This window comes from Panulirus ornatus, chromosome 38 (genome assembly GCF_036320965.1).
Source record: "Panulirus ornatus isolate Po-2019 chromosome 38, ASM3632096v1, whole genome shotgun sequence".
NCBI lineage: Eukaryota > Metazoa > Arthropoda > Malacostraca > Decapoda > Palinuridae > Panulirus > Panulirus ornatus.
The window spans coordinates 6,276,109-6,298,041 of record NC_092261.1 but is presented as its reverse complement, the minus strand read 5'-3'; the positions used below and the strand labels follow the sequence as shown (position 1 = coordinate 6,298,041).

The 21,933-nt window shown below is 38.1% G+C and overlaps 2 protein-coding genes across 3 annotated transcripts in view; both read right to left on the bottom strand.

Moving 5' to 3' along the window:
* Positions 1–21,933, bottom strand: part of Trs20 (TRAPP subunit 20) — a 35,292-nt gene that overhangs the window by 13,219 nt on the left and 140 nt on the right. Inside the window, exon 1 of one of the 2 annotated variants that reach the window (XM_071684521.1) lies at positions 21,671–21,900. The exons of the other annotated variant lie outside the window; for it this stretch is intronic. The gene's annotated coding sequence lies outside the window, so the exon portion shown is untranslated. Of the gene's footprint in view, positions 1–21,670; positions 21,901–21,933 lie in introns of those variants that run through there. 2 annotated transcript variants of the gene reach the window in all.
* Positions 1,099–21,671, bottom strand: LOC139760846 (uncharacterized). The gene is made up of 2 exons (XM_071684519.1): positions 20,579–21,671; positions 1,099–12,157 (listed from the first exon to the last, which is right to left on the bottom strand). Exons 1-2 carry the CDS (start codon positions 21,345–21,347, stop codon positions 11,232–11,234), a joined length of 1,695 nt encoding a protein of 564 aa, XP_071540620.1. The 5' UTR covers positions 21,348–21,671; the 3' UTR covers positions 1,099–11,231.

Sequence of the window (21,933 nt, the reverse complement as noted above, 5' to 3'; positions counted from 1 at the left end):
CTCTTCATTAAATGCATTACAGCTAACAATTCATGAAATTCTTTACACCAAAACTTTCTGTTCACTATCCTGTCTCTTAAGTTTGCAACTCACATTAATTACATTTGCACTTCATTGCAATTTTTTTTATCTTTCGCTAGGATGCCATGAGCAACTGACGCCCTAATCAAAGCAATTTCATTAACACATGACTGCTAGAGACTGGGTGTTAACAAATGTGGCCATTTTTTGTCTTTTCCTAGGGCTACCTCGCTGAAGCAGGGGGTAGCAATGCTGTATGAATATGTACATGTGTATATATGTATATGTCTGTGTATGTATATATATATGTTGAAATGTATAGGTATGTATATGTGCATGTGTGGACGTGTATGTGGGTGGGTTGGGCCATTCATTCGTCTGTTTACTTGCGTTACCTTGCTAATGCCGGAGACAGCGACAAATTATAATAAAATATATGCAGAACCTTCACTTCTCGAGAGAGAGAGAGAGAGCTGAGTTCTGTGGGAGTATGTGATTGAATGTAAGGAAGTAACTTCTAGATTGATGTGGGTAAAACTGAAAGTAGTTGGAGGAAGACAGCTGATTATTAATGCTTATGAATCAGGCCGTAAGAAAGATCATGAGGCATTTTGGGAGCAGCTGAATGAGTGTGTCAGCAGTTTTGATGTAAAAGACCAGGTATCAGTAATAGGTAATTCAAATGCAAAGGCAAGTAATGTGGCTGTAAAGGGTATAATTAGGGCACATAGAGTATTCAGAATTATGCATGGTAAAATCAGGAAGTAACACATAAGTTAATCATAGTTTTTCAACAAATCATGCCTTACGGAAACAGCATCTTTCAGTTACTATAAGCATCCAGTGTTCAAAGTCTGATAATACATCCCTACAATGTTTTCATAAAGTATATGTAAAAATAAATTTGTTAACCACATCTTACACAATCACGACTAACAAATTCTCTAAGCTAAAGCTTGTCTCTAAGTTTCATCACGCAACATTCTTTAGTTTAAAATGCAGTCAAATAGATCCATTTCCCTGTACACTCAGTAACCAAAAATTCAATGCCAATAGGGTGAAAATACAGAAACAAAATTTCATAATTTTCTTTATTTATAAACCTTACTCAGTGTCATTTTGATATTTTGCAGGAACGTGTGACTCTCTCCTGAGGTAACAGATGAGGCACTGTCAATGCATTCTGTCAAGTACTTATTAGTGCAGCTAGTTCTAGGTGCACACTTATCAAACACATGAAATATATATATCACACAAAATAAATATATATATATATATTTATATATATATGTACATAAAGATAAATCTTATAAGAACATCCACATTCACAAAATACAGTAAAACTGGACAACCAGAACCAAACATAGTATGGTAACTTGGGAAATAAGTATACAAACAGTAAAACAATGGCATACTAAGCTAGAATGGAATTAAATCCCAAAGATCATTACACAAAATAGTAACAATTACTCTACTTGCACCAAAATATCTTCAAAACCTTTAATACAACCTAGCTTTCCATCTGTGGGCATTGTCACCATCTCTCTCTACAACAGTATGCCTGACTTTCCTAAAATGACTCAATTCAAGATATAGGTCATTGAAAGGAGTCCCTATCTTGCACCATTATAATGATAAAGTGAAGCAATTACATTCAACTGGAAACATATGTAACTGTCAAATGACAAGTAATCATGCAACAATGACAAAGAAAAATAAAAGATACAAAGAGATGGACAAATTATGGTGTACGAAGAAATCAGACCCAAACCTCTTAAATATACTGCAATGCAAGCTATCTGGTAGTTACAAATATGATAATTATGCATTAAAGTAACGAATTTAAAAGATACTAAATTGGTTACAATCAACATACCATTGTAAGTAATACCATTGCCACAGCTATCACTGATTGTTCAGTTTCAGTTCAAAATCATTAGCACATGATTGTAAGTTCTACTATATTCTTGATTTTAAGGTGCAGAAGGCTGAAGATTTTCCTGAAGCTCTTAAGACATTATGCCTATGTCTGGCTAATGATACAATTTAGGAAACTCTGTACTTGCAGAAATGGTTTCTTTCCTATATGCTAAAGCTTCAGTAACTTTAAGCAATATTTCCATGGAATATCTTGGGAACTTCCATTCAAAAGGCACTTCAGAAGAGGACTTGCCATTCCTAATGTGGCTGACATATGTCCCTTAGGTACCAAAGTGACATTTAAAAATGAAATCAACCATACTTCCTTAACACTGACTCACTGCAATAAAATCATATGTGTCACTGAACTCTCACCCTTTAGTCAAACTTAATACAGAAACCACATGATTATATGTTCAACTAAGTGACTTTGATACATTTCTTTAAATGAATTTCTGTTCCTAATAACAATTCACAATAAGACAAATCTTGTATCTTTTCATTGGGATTCTTTATCAAATGAAGAAGAGCAAAAATTTTGTAAGATTCAGATTTATCATAGATCAACCCATTTTCAGTTGTCAACTTATTGATAAATCTAACTGTAAATTACTATAAGTGGCGAGGAAAAGGACTCATAACCACTAATGCATTTCTTTTCTTTAGAAGGTTATCATAGAATCTTGCCATCAGGCATTCAAAATAGATTGGTAAAGTTCTCATTCTCTTTCATTAGCTGTAATTGTAAAATTTTGAGGAAACCCAGCAAATATCTGCAGTCATTCATATCATAGCAGTGTTCATGGACTCTGCAAATGGTAAAACCACAAGGTAGAGGTCAGCTTCTATGAGTTGTATCATTATCAGGGAGTAGAAATAATACATTACAGACGACCCTCCCACCCTAAAGTAACCCATCTTACCCTACTTTCACTTGGAGCATAGCCTTGAAACTGTAGGAATCCCAGAAAATGGGGTTCTAAAGATGCAAATAATACACTGTAATAATATAAATAATAGAGCAAGGAAGTACCTTTGTTCCAGGAAAAGTTAACTAGTACTGCTCATTTCAATTACATTATATAAGATTTACATTATTTATCAAAATGTACTGATCTAGACTAAAATGTTAAGTTAAGAAAAAGAAGAAAAAAAAACAGGGTGAAGAGGAAAAAACCTCATACTTCAAGTTCTGTGAGCCTGAATTACAAAGTACATATTTCAAAATGTATCGTTTCAATGTCTGTGAGTTATCTCGCTTCAACGTCTTCTTCAAAATAGTCATCTTAAAAATCTTCTGGATTAAAGATTTTGTTTTGCTTGGAACCAATATAAAAAAAAAAAAAAAAAAAAAAAAAAAAAAAAATCTGAATAGACTTCTTTTCAGAGCCTAGCCTAATTTTCCAGCAACCTATCAATTACAACAAAATATTTAATAACATAATGAAAGAGAAAACACAGCCCAGTAAGAATGCAGGTCTACTACAGTGGTAGGGACGCACATACAACTATAGTTGGAAATCCTAAAATGAGCAATATATTGAATTACTACCATAAGCAATGGCTAAAATGACAATGATACACATGGCAATGGTCGTATGCATCATCAACAATTTCAAGAGAGCCAATATGAAAGATGAAACATTCAGTTGCATTACAAAGAAACGAACACTTTTGTTACTATTTTCAAATTTCTTGCGAGAATGTTGAACTTTCAAGAAAGCTTCATTACAACAAATGGCGTAGCAGTAGATTGCAACTCATAATGCAAGATCACCATTCTCAAATGCATTAGATATACAAATAAAGAGAGTACTTACAATGGGATTTTTGTCAAAAGGTAGGTCTACTGTGTACTACTTACTGCAGGAAAACCTACAGCTATGAAGAACAAGTACCGTAAATTTTGTATTGTCAAGAGTTATGACTGAGATGGAAAGATTGTATGTTTATGAAGAGCATGTCAGCAGCTTATATGTGGTGAAGCAGAAAAAAAAAAAGAGCTACAAAAGTCAAAGAAATAAAACTTGACAGCTACTGAGGTGCTGGCTCACTGTGCAAGCATCACTAACCCTCCCAATACCCAGGCAGGTACCACTGGTAATACCTACCTGACTGGTGATGGTCTACCACCTATATGTATATGAATACAGTAGTGCTGTAATATAATGCAATCTGATGTAAAAATCTTGTGATAGAGTACAAGCCCAGCTGGCCATGTGCCACAAGGTGCCAACGCTGTGCTTGCCATTCTGCTTACCTTCTCAGTTCTCTGCTAACATTCAAGGAGTAAGGGAACAGTTTGCCAGTTTTATATTTCTATACTTCTACCCACTTGAACCAGTCACCTCCATGCATATGGATCTAGCAAGTACTCATACTAAAAATGAGCCTGTTCAAAATACAGACCTATTTTAACAGAGCCTCTTGTGATGGACTTTTGTGTAACACACTTATATTACTTTTTCTTTTTTACATTGGAGGCTCCAGTCATAGGCAAAAGTCCACAACAAGGTTGGGCCTTACTTGAAATATTGAGAGGATTATAAAAGGGAAAAAGGGACAAAAGAAAATCATTACAAAATTTGGAAGTGAAAAACCTATCTTTTAAAATGTGCCAGGCCATAGCTATTGGGAAAGACATGAGAATACAGACAGTTGCAAAGCCTTGTGGTGTAGGGAGAGAAACTGTTATCGAAATGACCCACCATTGAGTTGCCAATGGCCAAACAATATTCATGTGATGCAGCAGCAGCTTGCCAAGCATTGTGTTGTATAGTTGGTGGTGGAGCACACAAGCATATTCTGCAGCATAAGTTATGCACCTTTTTCTACAATATGTTCTTAAAATCACCTTGCATTGCATATAATGAAAGTCAGGTCTAGAATGACTGTAGCAATAGTTTTAGCCTGAATTTCAAATGCCATCATATGACATACAGGATCTCACAAATTTTGTATTCAATAAACCAGTACCTTATAAATGACCTTGAAGAATAAATCTTATACAATGGAGTTATCACTGGATGCTGATGAAACACAAACATGAAATGCTCTAGATGGTACAAAGGACGATCTAGTAAATCACCTCCCCCTCCAGTAACTCAAGAAGGATTATTGCCTCCCCCATCAGTATCTGAGAAGCAATGCTCCACACTTCCCTGTCAGTATCTAAAGAACAAGGCTCCATGCCTCTCCCACCCATACCTCAGGAACAAGTCTTCTTGCTTCCCCTACCAGTACCTGAGGAACAAAGCTCTTTGCCTTTCACACCATTACCTGAGGAACAACAGCTCTTTGCCTTCCCTACCTGTATCTGAAGAACAATGTACCATGCTTCATCAAACAGTATCTAAGGAGAAAGGCTCTTCACCTACCTACTAATACCTGAAGAACAAGGCTCTTTATGTACCCAAGGAACAACGCCCCTCGCTTTCACCGCTAGTCTCTCCCAGAACCTGAGGAACAGGGCACTTCGACTCCCCTACCAATATTCCAGGAACAAATGATTCCTCCCCTCTCCCAGTACCTATAGAACACAGCTCCTCATTTCCCCACCAGTACCTATGGAACAAGGTTCCTCAATTCCCCGCCATCAGTACCTATGAAACATGGCTCTTTGCCTTCCCTACTAATAATTGAGGAATAAGGCTCCTTGCCTCCCCCAGTCACTCATTTGGATAAGTCTCCTCTATTATCAAAACGATACATTATATCAGCAAGAGGATAAAAAGAACCAGCCAGTCTACTACATCCTTAGTTGCAATGGAGGTTTCCCGAATGAGGAATAAGTTGCTGGAGACAATGGAGAGCAGGTTAGGAGGGTGTAGGTATGCAGTTGGAACATGGCAGCAGGGATCAACTCTGTAGAATACAGAATACTTGCACTGCATGGAGGAGGGAGTGGTGTGGTTATCTCAGTTCAAAATGTACATCTTACCCAGTAAATGATGCATTAAATAGTGTTCTTTGTATATCTACATTTTTCACCACATTTCTCTTTAGTGGGTTGAAGTCAAATTCAAGCAATATGTTAAATATTATGAAAAATAATAGAGATATGGGTGGCACAGCAGAGCATCTGCAATTCAGGTAGGGAGGCAAGGCAAAGTGAGAGATCATGTTTCAGTTAAAAGCAGTGATCATTTTTCAGTGAATGAAATGGTAAATTGTATCTTATTCATACTCTACAGGTTTTTCTTCTATGAGCTGTGTGTGTGTGTGGTTTTATTTTTGCACTGGTGCTACCTTGTTGATGTGGGAAATAGCAATAAAGTATAAAAATAAAACATAAACATTTTTCTATGTAGTTGTCTTCAGTGGTTTCTTAATTGATGCATGAATAATCATCTACATATTCAGAAATAACATACAACAAAACCTTACCTAACCTATCCCATTGTCCAAAGAAATGAGGATGTAATATATGCAGATACCTGTGTACCATTTTCCGAGTTGTGTACAATTTTTTCTGCTCGGATAACACTTTCAGTGTTTTTTCATACATTGTGTACGTAATGTTCTTGTTTTATTTTTGACCCACAGTCCTATACCCTTATCTACAAGAATATAGATGTCACGATACTGAGCAATTCAATACTATGTGAACTTTTTTGGTACCTATCTTGTGCTATACGGTAACCCTAATATATATATATATATATATATATATATATATATATATATTTAAATAGAGAAAATAGCAACAAGCATTCAAAATACACTTCAGGTAAATCACGAGTTTAAAACAAGCACCACATTAAAGACAAAGTTTTCTCAAAAATATGCTAGTGATATTTGGCAGCTAATACTATTAATTTTTCACATTCAAATTACAGTATAGAATCAATTATCTTTTCTATTTCATAAAACCATATTCAACTATTATCCACATATGAAATATAAACAGGCATTAGAAACTTTATAAATGTGAAAAACTCCTGTACAAATGCATATATGGGCAAATTTGCTTATAAAATCTTCAAAACTCTACATTACTTAAGCCTTACAGTTGTTAACCCTTTCACTGTGGCAGTCCTGATATCCACTGTACACTAAGTATGTGAAGGGGATGAAAAAAATCATGAGTTTGTTATAACGATTATCTAGAGCATAACTTTCTAAATAAAATGATGAACAATTGAAACTGGTTAAACAGTATCAACTTGTGTTACATGCCATTTAACTTGTGATGTTCTGCTGCCAGTCATATGAGGCACAACTGGAGTACTGTCAAGTAAAAGAAGTCAGGTGTGTGGTATTTCTGGCAGTTTTTCAAACAATCAAACAAAATTTCCAAGCGTTTTCAAAACAGACATCTTTAACTCTGTTCATGTATCATGGCTTCAAAAATTATTTCATAACAAAAAGGCACAGATCTTGTCCATGCTGCACTGACAGCTCCATATAGACTTGATCAGTGTATGGATAAAATTTGCAAAGTGTCTAGTAAAAATGCATGGGATGCCCCTATATGCATTAATGGCCGAATACTTCACCCTGAGACAGACATGCGACTGAAGATTTTTTTTACTGAATATGCCACAGCTGCAGAGAAGAGAAAAAACTGATCTACATATAACGAAAGCAGTGAATAAGTTGATATACATAATATTTCAAAATTAGCAACTAAAAATATCACTAGAATATGGCATACAAAGCAGGTAAGAAAAATTCTTGATTATCTACAAAATCTCATCATCCTAATAATTACACTTGACAGTAACCAAAACCTTACATTATTGACTTTTCAAAATTATATCTATAAAACTAAAACTTCAACATTCTTAATTTACCACATAAAAATTTTTAACACTTTCTTTTTGACCTCTACAAGAACTAAACATTCAGAAATTCTGAGTTGGTGTTAAAGGAGACTCCTCAAGAAATTAATCAATCATAAGAAAAAGACCTCACAAAATGAGTCAGTGATGAAGGAGAGCCCTCAACACTCCTTACAAAATTCATATCAAATTCACATTAATACACCAAAGATCAATAAAGTGTAAAATTTAACAGATTACATCCTGCCCAACCAGTGAAACCTACAATGATCATGTCCCTACCTCACTTAAAACACACATACACACACACACACACACCAACCAGTGAAACCTATAGTAATCCTGTCCCTACCTCAAAACACACATACACACTGTACTGCTTTCATGTTTCAGCACAATGAAAAAGGTAGAACCTAATGTGCAAGACTTGTGAATTTCAATAGGCTTTGTGGCTACATCATACTAGGGACAAAGATGCAAGGCATCTCTATGGTGGTGAGAATGTTTAAGGATAAACAAAAGCAGGCAAAAGGTGATTAAACCAATCCCAGCATAGTATCATAACCCTTCTTAGCTAAACAAAGAATAAGCTATCGTAACAGCTAATAACAGTATGCATCTGTCCCTCAACTATTAGACTTTGCTACATGTTGCTTAGATTATTTTCTGCCATTTCTGCTTTTTTACTTTTCTGCAAACATTACTACAGTGTTCCCCTGGCAGGTTTACATAAAAACAATTAGTAAAATTTTTGTTAAAGGGGCTCTGACCTACCTAAGGGAGGAGATAAGTAGAAACAATAACACACAAGGTGATAAATCACAACACAGTACCTGAATGCTTCTTGCACCCTAGTGAGGTAGTGTTGGGAACAAATGAACAATTCCCTCCCTAATATACCCCTGCCTGCACCTTTTATCAGTCAAGTATTCCTGATCACCATTCTCTCAGTATACAACTACCTATTACCATTCTTTCAATACACAACTAAGCTAACTTTTCTTCATTTACCACAACACCCACTCTGGTATTCAGATCCCCTTGCCCCATTTTCAATATCTTGTATCAAAATATTCACTGTGCTTCGAAAAAACTACCCCTTTCTCCTCTCCTCTCACTATAAGGAGTACAAACATTAATCATTAATACGGAACATGAACATTAACCACCACCCAACTCTAATCCTATACCTACATTCTAACACATACCAATCTTGAACCTGCTTTCTTATAATCTTTACCTCTGTCCCATAACTCCTTTAACTGACCCAGCCATTCATTCACTTTTGCCCTTGAACTATACCAGTTTTCACTCTATGAAGTTCCCTAACTATCCTACCACCTTCTCCTTTAACTTAATTTCACTCAAAGCCATAACACCTAGATTTCTCTTATCACACAAAGTATCTCTCCCTTCATTTTCATCCTAATTATAGTGGTTGATATTCATACATCCCAGCCAGAGCTTTTGTGCACAAATCCCCACTTGGCTCTTCTGATCCTGTCTTGTATAACTGATAACACGTAATTCCATTAACATAATGCTTTCATAAACAACGCAAAATGAATTCAGCATATAATTTGATTTGTGTGCCTCTTCAAATTTAGAGACCTTGCTTTCTGAAAATTCTAGCACTAACATTATTATGGAACATAATGAATAAGTTACTATGATATGCAAAATAGATTTCTTTCTTTAGGAATCAATGATCAACCTGCCTGGCAAAGAAGTTACAACAGCTTTAAGAACCACAAAATCTCATTCTATATGACAGATAACATGAAAAAAATCTAATCACTTTAATACATAATTTGTGTAACCACTAATTTGTGTGACCACTCATTCCATAATTCTCAGGCTATAGTAGCAAGATTCCTGAAGCATAACTTTAACATACCTTCCCAGATCACTGTGCAAGGTGTAATTTACTTGTGTGAGCAGAAGGCCACTGGTAGTAAAAATAACCCACAGTGACAAACTAAAAAACCACTGGCTTTGTTTTAGACTAAGTTAAATTCCCAAAATTAATACTATCACTTATCACATACATCTGATAGGTGAATGAACACTAGTTTAGAACATGAAAAAATTGGAAACACATCAGCTGCTTGAAAAAATAAACCTTCCTTCACATACTGTTGTATCATGAAATGGAATAAACACAGTACTGTATCCATAAAAATTTGAGGGATACACATATGAATCACACACCATCACTGACACTAATACATCATTTCATCACATATCATAGTTCAGATTAAGCACTATTCTGAGTTTCTGCTTTGAAACACAGGATATCAACCACTATACTTGTAATATGGGATGAAAATTACTTGTAATATGGGATGAAAATATCATTTAATTGAAACTAGGATGGACTTAATTTCTTTACCTCATTAATCAAGCACAGACAAAGAGAATCAACCAATATTATCATGCAACTGCAGATCACAGAATTGTATCAATGTAAATCCTTTGGAGACTGAGCCACCCAACTTGAGCCTTGAAATATTTTCATGACCCCTCGGTTCTCCTCAAATGCTCTCAAGCCAATAACCAAATTTATATTTATTTGACTAGTAACCATGCTACATACAGGATGCACCTATGCTGGGTTAACAGATTTCTACTGCACTCACCAGCAGCAAGCATTCTATGACCAGCAGCTAACCAGAATCACATAGCTGGCTACTGCTGGACACTGTAAATTACATGTCAGGACTCATGAAAAAAAAATTATAGCTAATATAATCTTTGATTATGCCTAACAACTGCATTTAAATTTACTCTCTATGCATGAGTTCTGGTTTTAGCACATCAGACAAAATCTGTGGGACGGACAGAGACCATAAAATATACCAATTAATCAATCAGGTATTGACATCCACACTGAGAAACAAAGATTACAATAGTCTATTTCTAAGTAACTGACAGCATAAAGAAGAAATCATTACTCTTGCAGTGTGACCCTTACTTTATATAAAAAAATTTCTTTGAAGACATCTCAAAAACATGACAAGAATAATTTTTTTGCCCTTGCATATAACTCCTTGCTGTTGCTCACATTAGTTGTAGTGTAATTCAAAGACTAAATAAGTCTTTATAAACCAATACCTCTACATTTAATTCCTTTAAGAAACCTCTATCAGCAATGCAATGTTAACTTTATTCTAATAAAAAAAGTATTGAATATGAAATCAGTAGCTTTATTTCTCTTCATATGGATCAACATATCATGGGATACATGTGAGCTTTAAGTAATAACCTGTACAATAACCAAAATTAAATAACACAATGTAAAATACCTGAAAAACACAACCATCAGTGAGTCAAAATGACACAATACCAAGTAACCAACAACCTCAATAATAAATAAAAGAACAACCATTAAGAAGAAAAACTAGGCATATAATACATACAGGTTTTGTTCTTTATCCAAAAATCAGTTTATGGAAAACATCACAAACTCACAACCTACAGTTAACCCTGACCTAATAAAAAGCTCAGTTAATCAATATCACCATTAGTAGCACCAGCCAAGTTGAGAGTAATATTTTCCCGTCCACTACGAAGCAGTTTTAATTTAAGATACCAGTACTGGGATTGGTAAGTTTGTGCCTGAAGCTCCTTCTCAAGCAGCTTCATTTTCAGTTCATGTTCACGGCGTTCCAATTCCAAACGCTGAGTTACCAACTTTGTATTGAGCAATCTGTCAGGAATTTCATTTCTATCACTATCATTATCAGTATTTGTTGGTGATATTAAGCTATCAGTGCAATGCACTATGCTTGAATTGTTTAAAGAATTTGAATTGTGTCCTGAAATCAAGGTATGGGAGGGTGCAGAGTTATGGCCCCGAACTCTTGAGGATAAAACATTTGACTTCCGTGAACCACGCATATTAGTGTTTTTGCTGATACCTGTTGTCTGAATCTTACTAGGTACCATTTTCTTCAAACTAGGCATTGGTTTGATTGAAGCCTGAACAGGAGAGTCATTTGGTGAAACTGAATCCCTTGCATGAGATCCAACATTCCCTCCTACAAGACTGGTAGCACAGATTGGGTTAGGAATGTTGGTAATAGACAGACATGATGCTAAACCTTTTGGTAATATTGGAATCTCAGACCCTGAGGCAGCATTTACTGTCAATGTGGTAGCATTGGTATTGGCACTGCCAGGATGGGTTTTTTTTTTGACATGTAAGACCTTTGTGCAAGCTGGTATGTTGTAAGGGAAACTGCCACTGCTATTCTTGTGAGCCACCCCACCATTTTTACTTCCAACCACCTTCCTGGATGGTGAGCGCTTATTTGCAGCAGCTAGCAGGAGACTTGAGAGCTTAGGTGACTCCTGACGAGCTCTCTTTAAAGCAGGTTCCCTATCGTCATCACCAGCAGCACCACTAGATGGATCATTGCTATCTTCTTCATCTGATACCAAGAAGAAAAATACATCATCAGAAACACTAGACATCAATATAAAACTGTACAAAGCACACAAAAGCATCAGACATCTTTAGTACCATGGTAAAATCTATAAATAATGAAAGGACTTTTACTATAAAAATGGAATAACAGTAGGCTTAATGAGTGATGAGTATAGCATATGCCTCTGTTTCAAGGTTAAGATTGGTTTAAATTTTATTATGACCTCAGAAAAATACGTTTTGATGCTAATATGAATTTTGAATGCCAAATGCTATGTCTACATATTGATTGCTTGCAATGTGACATTATCATTCCTATTCTTTTACAATTGAATATAAATCACATTACTGTCGTGTACGATACATTTGCTCAATGCCTCACATATCTTTCTACAACATCTAAACTTGTCAACATTCATTTTACAGTGCAAACTGAAAGGTGCATGACTTTTGTATGTTAACAAACCAATGCCAGCAAATGAAGCTGTATGCTTTACTACTTTCCAATCAACAGCCAACCTGACACTAGCTTAGAGGTCCACATGAATTTCATACTGCTAACATGAAGGTCCAGGGAGTGCTGAAGAATGTATGGAAAAAGAGATCATTATCTGAGAGTGAAAAATTGGGTATGTTTGAAGGTACAGTAGTTCCAAAAATGTCATATGGATGAAAAGCATGGCCTGTGCAGAGATGGGTGAATGTGTTGGAAATAAAATGTATGAGGTCAATATGCAATGTGAGGTGGTATGATCAAGTAAGTAATGAAAGGGTAAGAGAAAGGTGTGGCAATAAATAGTGTGTGATTGAGAGACCTGAAGAGGGTATGCTGAAATGGTCTGGACATATGGAGAGAATGAGTGATGGAAAGTTGACAAAGAGGATAAATGTGTCAGAAGCGAAGGGAAAAAGGAGAAACAGGAGACTAAACTGGAGATGGAAGGATGGGGTGAAAAAGACTTAAGAGTGACCAAGGCCTGAACATGCAGGAAGGTGCAAGGTATGCACAGGAAAGAGAGAAATGAAATGATGTCAATGGATTAAACCAGGGCATACAAAGCAACTGGGGTTAACTATGGAAAGGTCTATTGGGCCTGATAACAGACAAGGAACTGGAGTTTTGGTCCATTACACATGAGAGCTAGAGAATGGATGAGCACAGATATGGCCTTTCTTTGTCTGTTCTTGGCACTACCTGAATAACGAGAAATGGTGATTAAGTGTGAAACGTCTGGGATAAACCATGGATAGGTCTGTGGGGCCTGGATGTGGACAGGGAGCTGTGGTTTCCATGCATTACAAATGACAGCTAGAGACTGAGTGTGAGTGAATGTGGCCTTATTTTTGTCTGTTTTCCTGGGGCTGCCTTGATGAAGCAGTGGGTAGCAATGCTCCTTCCTGTGGGACAGGTAGAGCCAGAACTGGATGAAGGCAAGCAAGTATGAATATGTACATGGGTATATATGTCTGTGTATGTGTACGTATATGTATGTGTATGCGTAAGTATATGTATGTATATGTTGATATGTATATGTGTGTATATGGGCATTTATGTATATATATATTTGTATATGAGTGGATGGGCTACTCTTCATCTCTTTCCTGGCACTACCTTGCTGATGTGGAAAACAGCAATCAAGTGTATAAATAATATATATATATATATATATATATATATATATATATATATATATATTCTTTCTTCTTTCAAACTATTCGCCATTTCCCGCGTTAGCGAGGTAGCGTTGAGAACAGAGGACTGGACCTTTAAGGGAATATCCTCACCTATATATATATTTGCGTGTGTGGACGTGTATGTATATACATGTGTATGGGGGTGGGTTGGGCCATTTCTTTCGTCTGTTTCCTTGCCTACCTCGCAAACGCAGGAGACAGCGGGAAAAAAAAAAAAAAAAATATATATATATATATATATATATATTCTTTTTTTTTTTTCTTTTTTATACTTTGTCGCTGTCTCCCGCGTTTGCGAGGTAGCGCAAGGAAACAGACGAAAGAAATGGCCCAACCCCCCCCCATACACATGTATATACATACGTCCACACACGCAAATATACATACCTACACAGCCTTCCATGGTTTTCCCCAGACGCTTCACATGCCCTGATTCAATCCACTGACAGCACGTTAACCCCGGTATACCACATCGCTCCAATTCACTCTATTCCTTGCCCTCCTTTAACCCTCCTGCATGTTCAGGCCCCGATCACACAAAATCTTTTTCACTCCATCTTTCCACCTCCAATTTGGTCTCCCTCTTCTCCTCGTTCCCTCCACCTCCGACACATATATCCTCTTGGTCAATCTTTCCTCACTCATTCTCTCCATGTGCCCAAACCACTTCAAAACACCCTCCTCTGCTCTCTCAACCACGCTCTTTTTATTTCCACACATTTCTCTTACCCTTACGTTACTCACTCGAACAAACCACCTCACACCACACATTGTCCTCAAACATCTCATTTCCAGCACATCCATCCTCCTGCGCACAACTCTATCCATAGCCCACGCCTCGCAACCATACAACATTGTTGGAACCACTATTCCTTCAAACATACCCATTTTTGCTTTCCGAGATAATGTTCTCGACTTCCACACATTCTTCAAGGCCCCCAGAATTTTCGCCCCCTCCCCCACCCTATGATCCACTTCCGCTTCCATGGTTCCATCCGCTGCCAGATCCACTCCCAGATATCTAAAACACTTCCTCCAGTTTTTCTCCATTCAAACTCACCTCCCAATTGACTTGACCCTCAACCCTACTGTACCTAATAACCTTGCTCTTATTCACATTTACTCTTAACTTTCTTCTTCCACACACTTTACCAAACTCAGTCACCAGCTTCTGCAGTTTCTCACATGAATCAGCCACCAGCGCTGTATCATCATTCCATAGTTTGCCATTTTCCATGTTAGTGAGGTAGTGTTAAGAACAGGGGACTGAGCCTTTGAGGGAAATCCTCACTTGGCCCCCTTCTCTGTTCCTTCTTCTGGAAAATTAAAAACGAGATGGGAGGATTTCCAGCCCCCTGCTCCCTCCCCTTTAAGTCGCCTTCTACGACATGCAGGGAATACGTGGGAAGTATTCTTTCTCCCCTATCCCCAAGGATGATAATAATAATAATAATATATATATATATATATATATAAATATATTTTTTTTTTTCACACTATTCGCTATTTCCCGCGATAGCGAGGTAGCGTTAAGAACAGAGGACTGGGCCTTTGAGGGAATATCCTCACCTGGACCTCTTCTCTGTTCCTTCTTTTGGAAAAAAAAAAAAAAAAAAAAAAAAAAAAAAAAAAAAAAAAAAAGGAGAGGGGAGGATTTCCAGCCCCCCGCTCCCTTCCCTTTTAGTCGCCTTCTACGACATGCAGGGAATACGTGGGAAGTATTCTTTCTCCCCTATCCCCAGGGAATATATATATATATATATATATATATATATATATATATATATATATATATATATATATATATTTTTTTTTTTTTTTTTTTTTTAAGAGTAAATGTGAATAAGAGCAAGGTTATTAGGTACAGTAGGGTTGGGGGTCGGGTCAATTGGGAGGTGAGTTTGAGTGGAGAAAGGCTGGAGGAGGTGAAGTGTTTTGGATATCTGGGAGTGGATCTGGCAGGGGATGGAACCATGGAAGCGGAAGTGGATCATAGGGTGGGGGAGGGGGCGAAAATTCTGGGAGCCTTGAAGAGTGTGTGGAAGTCGAGAACGTTGTCTCGGAAAGCGGAAATGGGTATGTTTGAGGGAATAGTGGTTCCAACGGTGTTGTGTGGCTGCGGGGTGTGGACTGTGGATGGAGTTGTGCGCGGGAGGATGGATGTGCTGGAGGTGAGATGTTTGGGGACGGTGTGTGGTGTGGGGTGGTTTGATCGAGTAAGTGGCGTGGGGGTGGGAGAGATGTGTGGAAGTAAAGGGAGCGTGGTTGAGAGAGCGGGGGAGGGTGTTCTGAAGTGGTTTGGTCGCATGGAGAGAGTGAGTGAGGAAAGATTGACCAAGAGGATATATGTGTCAGGTGGAGGGAACGAGGAGAAGAGGGAGACCAAATTGGAGGTGGAAAGATGGAGTGAAGGGGATTTTGTGTGATCGGGGCCTGAACATGCAGGAGGGTGTAAGGAGGGCAAGGAATAGAGTGAATTGGAGCGATGTGGTATACAGGGGTTGACGTGCTGTCAGTGGAGTGAATCAGGGCATGTGAAGCGTCTGGGGTAAACCATGGAAAGGTGTGTAGGTATGTATATTTGCGTGTGTGGACGTGTGTATGTACATGTGTATGGGGGGGGGGGGTTGGGCCATTTCTTTCGTCTGTTTCCTTGCGCTACCTCGCAAACGCGGGAGACAGCGACAAAGTATAAAAAAAAAAAAAAAAAAAAAAAAAATATATATGGATGTGCTGGAAATGAGATGTTTGAGGACAATGTGTGGTGTGAGGTGGTTTGATCGAGTAAGTAACGTAAGGGTGAGAGAGATGTGTGGAAATAAAAAGAGCGTGGTTGAGAGAGCAGAAGAGGGTGTTTTGAAATGGTTTGGGCACATGGAGAGAATGAGTGAGGAGAGATTGACCAAGAGGATATATGTGTCGGAGGTGGAGGGAACGAGGAGAAGAGGGAGACCAAATTGGAGGTGGAAAGATGGAGTGAAAAAGATTTTGTGTGATCGGGGCCTGAACATGCAGGAGGGTGAAAGGAGGGCAAGAAATAGAGTGAATTGGAGTCATGTGGTATACAGGGGTTGACGTGCTGTCAGTGGATTGAAGCAAGGCATGTGAAGCGTCTGGGGTAAACCATGGAAAGCTGTGTAGGTATGTATATTTGCGTGTGTGGACGTGTGTATGTACATGTGTATGGGGGGGGGGGGGTTGGGCCATTTCTTTCGTCTGTTTCCTTGCGCTACCTCGCAAACGCGGGAGACAGCGACAAAGTATAAAAAAAAAAAAAAAAAAAAATATATATATATATATATATATATATATATATATATATATAGTGGTTCCAACAATGTTGTATGGTTGCGAGGCGTGGGCTATGGATAGAGTTGTGCGCAGGAGGGTGGATGTGCTGGAAATGAGATGTTTGAGGACATTGTGTGGTGTGAGGTGGTTTGATCGAGTAAGTAATGTAAGGGTAAGAGAGATGTGTGGAAATAAAAAGAGCGTGGTTGAGACAGCAGAAGAGGGTGTTTTGAAATGGTTTGGGCACATGGAGAGAATGAGTGAGGAAAGATTGACCAAGAGGATATATGTGTCGGAGGTGGAGGGAACGAGGAGAAGTGGGAGACCAAATTGGAGGTGGAAAGATGGAGTGAAAAAGATTTTGAGTGATCGGGGCCTGAACATGCAGGAAGGTGAAAGGCGGGCAAGGAATAGAGTGAATTGGATCGATGTGGTATACCGGGGTTGATGTGCTGTCAGTGGATCGAATCAGGGCATGTGAAGCGTCTGGGCTAAACCATGGAAAGCTGTGTAGGTATGTATATTTGCGTGTGTGGACGTGTATGTATATACATGTGTATGGGGGTGGGTTGGGCCATTTCTTTCGTCTGTTTCCTTGTGCTACCTCGCAAATGCGGGAGACCGAAAAAAAAAAAAAAAAAAAAAAAAAAACCATATACACACACATACGCATACATACACACATTTTTATCCCTGGGGATAGGGGAGAAAGAATACTTCCCACGTATTCCCTGCATGTTGTAAAAGGCAACTAAAAGGGTAGGTAGCAGGGGGCTGGAAATCCTCCTCTCCTGTTTTTGCTTTTCCAAAAAAAGGAAAAGAGAAGGGGGCCAAGTGAGGATTTTTCCTCTTAGGCACAGTCCTCTGTTCTTAATACTACCTTGCTAATGCAGGAAATGGCGAATATGTATGAAAAAAAAAAAAAAACACAGGTTCTATCAGACTCCTGGTCAAGGTTACATCGTAAGTGAAAAGTCATCTTTGAAAATGCTATATCAATGGAATTACAGCATCATTAAAAAAAAACTCAAGTTTTCATCTGAAAGGAGTTTAAATTTCCTTGCTACTAGAAGTAGTAAATCTTGGACTGCAGGAGTCTCTAGAAAAAGCTCCTGGGTAACACAATGACGAAAATATTCGTTAAAACAATATGGTACAGAGCTTACAAGTGGTGACTAAACTGGAATTAATCCTGACATCAGTCCTTGGTGAGACCTCACTTCAAACATGGATGCTACAATTACTACAAAAGATGTAGATCTACTTGTGAGGGAGCAAAGGAGATGGAGTAAAATGAACTATAGAATACAATCAGAGACTAAAAAGGCTGAGTCTGACAAAAGTAGAGACTAGACATCTCTGTGCTGACCTTGTAGAAGTGTTTATAATTCTAAGGGGTTATGTAAAAGCTGGCCCAGAAATAATCTTCACAATTAAAAAAAACTATGACAAGAGGACACCCATGTAAACTGTTCAAACATCATGCAAGTTTGGATGTCAGGAAGTATTTTTTTCTTTATGCAAAGAGTTTTGACCACTGGAATAACCTTTCCCATGTAACAGAAACAGCTGATAGTATAAATGCCTTCAAAGGTCACCTTGACAATTACCTAAGAACAGAAAACGGGTTTACATAAGCCAGAAAGCATCTGGATCCCTGCCCCATCATGCTCTGCTTCAAGATGTCACCATGTCATAAATGTATGACTTGAGTATATAGGCAATTCTTAAAAACTGGGAAAAAGTCTAGAATACAGATGCCACATTCACAGGTTCATGTCTTAGTTTTTCTCTAATGAATTCTTTACTGCTACTGTAAGGAATGATGTAAGGGTGTGTGATTTTGCTATCTTTCGATTACTGCTTCTTTGTCTTTAGTGCCTCACCTTTAACAAGCCACTAAACAGAGGGTAGCTCTAGAGCAGAGGATTCAGAGGCACCTAATGACTACTTCTACCTAATGTGTTTAATGATAAAGGTTAAATGATAATACTGTATTATAAAGAGAGAGTTTTACCCCTGAGTTGCCCTGTCTCTTAACCTACACATGTCCAACGTCTTTACTCCTATTTATGTAAGCAAACACACACACACACCCTAACCTAAGCCAAATACCCATTTATCAATCAGCCCAAAGTGGAGGAAGAACACCTGGGTGGAGTAAAGGCTTACTGCAACGCTGAGGATTCAAACCCATGCACGATCGACACCTTACTGGCCCATGCTGACTTATGGCCACTAATGACTATCACTACAAAACTGAGGCCTGTATTGTGATTACAAATCGTATTCTACAGGGTGAGAGTTTTACACTTGTGTTGTACTGTCTTCTTAACCTTGTATTAGTGTACCATGTCTTTACTTCCGAGCATGTACAACCACATACACATCCGAGCCTACACCAGGAGTGTGCGTCTACATATAAAGAATGTAGGGCAATAAAGCTGTAAGTATTTGGATGTAGTATCTGCATTATGAACATAAGCTTGTAATAAAAGCTGCTCTCATCTATCAAGATACAGTAGGCATAATGTAAAAGGATTTTATTTGTAGAATGATCTACCAAACAACAATTTCCTGCAGAGTAACCAAAAAGCATACAGTGAAATAATGATAATCATTTGAATGAAAACCCTATACTATACCAAAATTTTCCAATTTCTTATATTGTAGTCCCACTGTAGCTATATGAAATCAAATTTTTATCTATCAAAACCACGCACCAATCAATTTGTTTCAGAGCCTTTTCTTATTGTGCTACAGTTCAAGTATCACTGACACCAACATCCACCAAAACAGGATTGACATACACCCATAATACTGTTAGAGACCCAGTTGATCCATGAAATTTAAGTCTGTTAGCTGTTTAAAGTTTTTCGGTATATATTTTCAAAATTTTGTTCCACAAGATCTCTATCTTGATGATACCTCACAGTATGGCAGGGTTTTTGCTAATATGAAATGAATCAAGCACTAACTAGCAGGGTAAGTCAACATAAGACTGTGCAGCTCTCACCACTATCTCAGCAATATGTTCCCACAAGAAATTTGTTCTTCTCCCTGAGTAAATTGACACCTATATTAATTAATTCCTAAATGCTTTATTCATCTAATCTAATGTTCTTTCATTCCATGAGAGATAATGTCATTCCCTTCTAAAAAAAAAAATTCGTTCTTCAGAAGGACCTGGAAAGTGTTGCATTGCTACAAAAGAGATCATGTAACAAAATTCTGATACATACAGAAAGTCATCAGCTTAATGAAAATAAAAATCTAATTACTTAACCAAGTCTCATACATTACTGTATTACAGGGGTATTTTGCTCACTCTAATCCTTTTGTATTTCAGCATATTTCACGATGAGAGTAGAGTTAGCCACCAATTAATTTAATGTTTTAATCTATGATGACATTAACAAAAAACAGTAACATCACTAACCTGAAACAGAGTGCTGATCATCTTGATCTAGTGGTTCCATTTTGACTTCTATATCTGGTGCCTCAGTCTTCACCATCAACCCACCAAAGCCTCGGTCAAGCACCTTTATCATTTCTTTCTCTGCCTGTTTAGCACGGTATTTCATGTTATCCCAGCACTTGCGCAGTTCCTTTTCTGTGCGCACCATTATGTTGTCCATGCTGTTGTATTCCTCTACAATTTGCTGCCATACATTCTGTTTTTCAAGATATATTTCACGAGTGCGGCTCCGGGTGTCAACAATATTCCGGTACTTGTCTATGATATTAACTAAAACAGATCGTTCATGCTCAGTGAATATGTTTCTGTGTGTTAGAACTCCATTTGACATATTCTTCAAGACAGGATATGAATAATTAGTAGGTTCAACTGTTGTGATTACCTCTAATGGCAGGTCAGCTAGGGGATAGCACTCACCATCTATGCCATAAGCTTCAGGGTCATGTAAAGATCCTTCAGAATCTTTTCTCAAACTTTCAGAATCTTTTACATCATCTGACTCAGATTTAAAATTATCACTAAGCTTAGTGGAGTTCTCTGAGCCCTCTTCTCCTGTAGGATCACTACCATCAGAATCGGATTCATCTGCTTCTTCTCTGACATTCTCTTCATTTTCCTCATCTGATTCCTTCCCATTGTCCAAATCATCCTCATGTTTGCTGTCCCCATCACTTTCCACTTCCTCGCTGCCCGAAGGTGATGGGGACTGCTCAACTCCCTGTGAAGCCATCACTGTAAACAGCAGTGATGTGCCGATAAGGGAAGCAGCTCCACACAACCTTGCATCTACAACTTCACTGTCCAAAATAACAGCATGGGGGTTAGGGCTCTCATCGCGGCAGCATTACAAACGAGTGCAAGAAAAGGTGCGCTAGCTGTGGATGGCCCCGGCACACTCTTGCTTCATCCTGTACCAGCTCAACTTTCCTTGTCCTTGAACTATGTCAGACTTGACCCTCTCATGGCCTGCCTCGAGCGTAAGTGTTCCAACTATGGACAGTAGTATTCACATTAAGCACCCAGATTCACCCGCAACTAACGACCGCTTAGCACCTCTTGAAAAGGGTGAGAAGGACTAGAAATGTTGCCGAAGGAAGCAGGTGTCACTTAATATGGCGCTTGGTGAAAGGAACTCGGCGCCGCCTCGTCCTCATTGGTCGAGGAGCAGCTCGAGGTAACCGCCAGCCAATCAGCGCCAAGGACCTCCCACTCGAGCCTCGATGTTTTCACCATTTGTACTCGAATATCAAGTTTACATCACACATGGCGACAAGCGTATCTGATCCTCTAAGTCAATTCATTGTATACGAATGAAT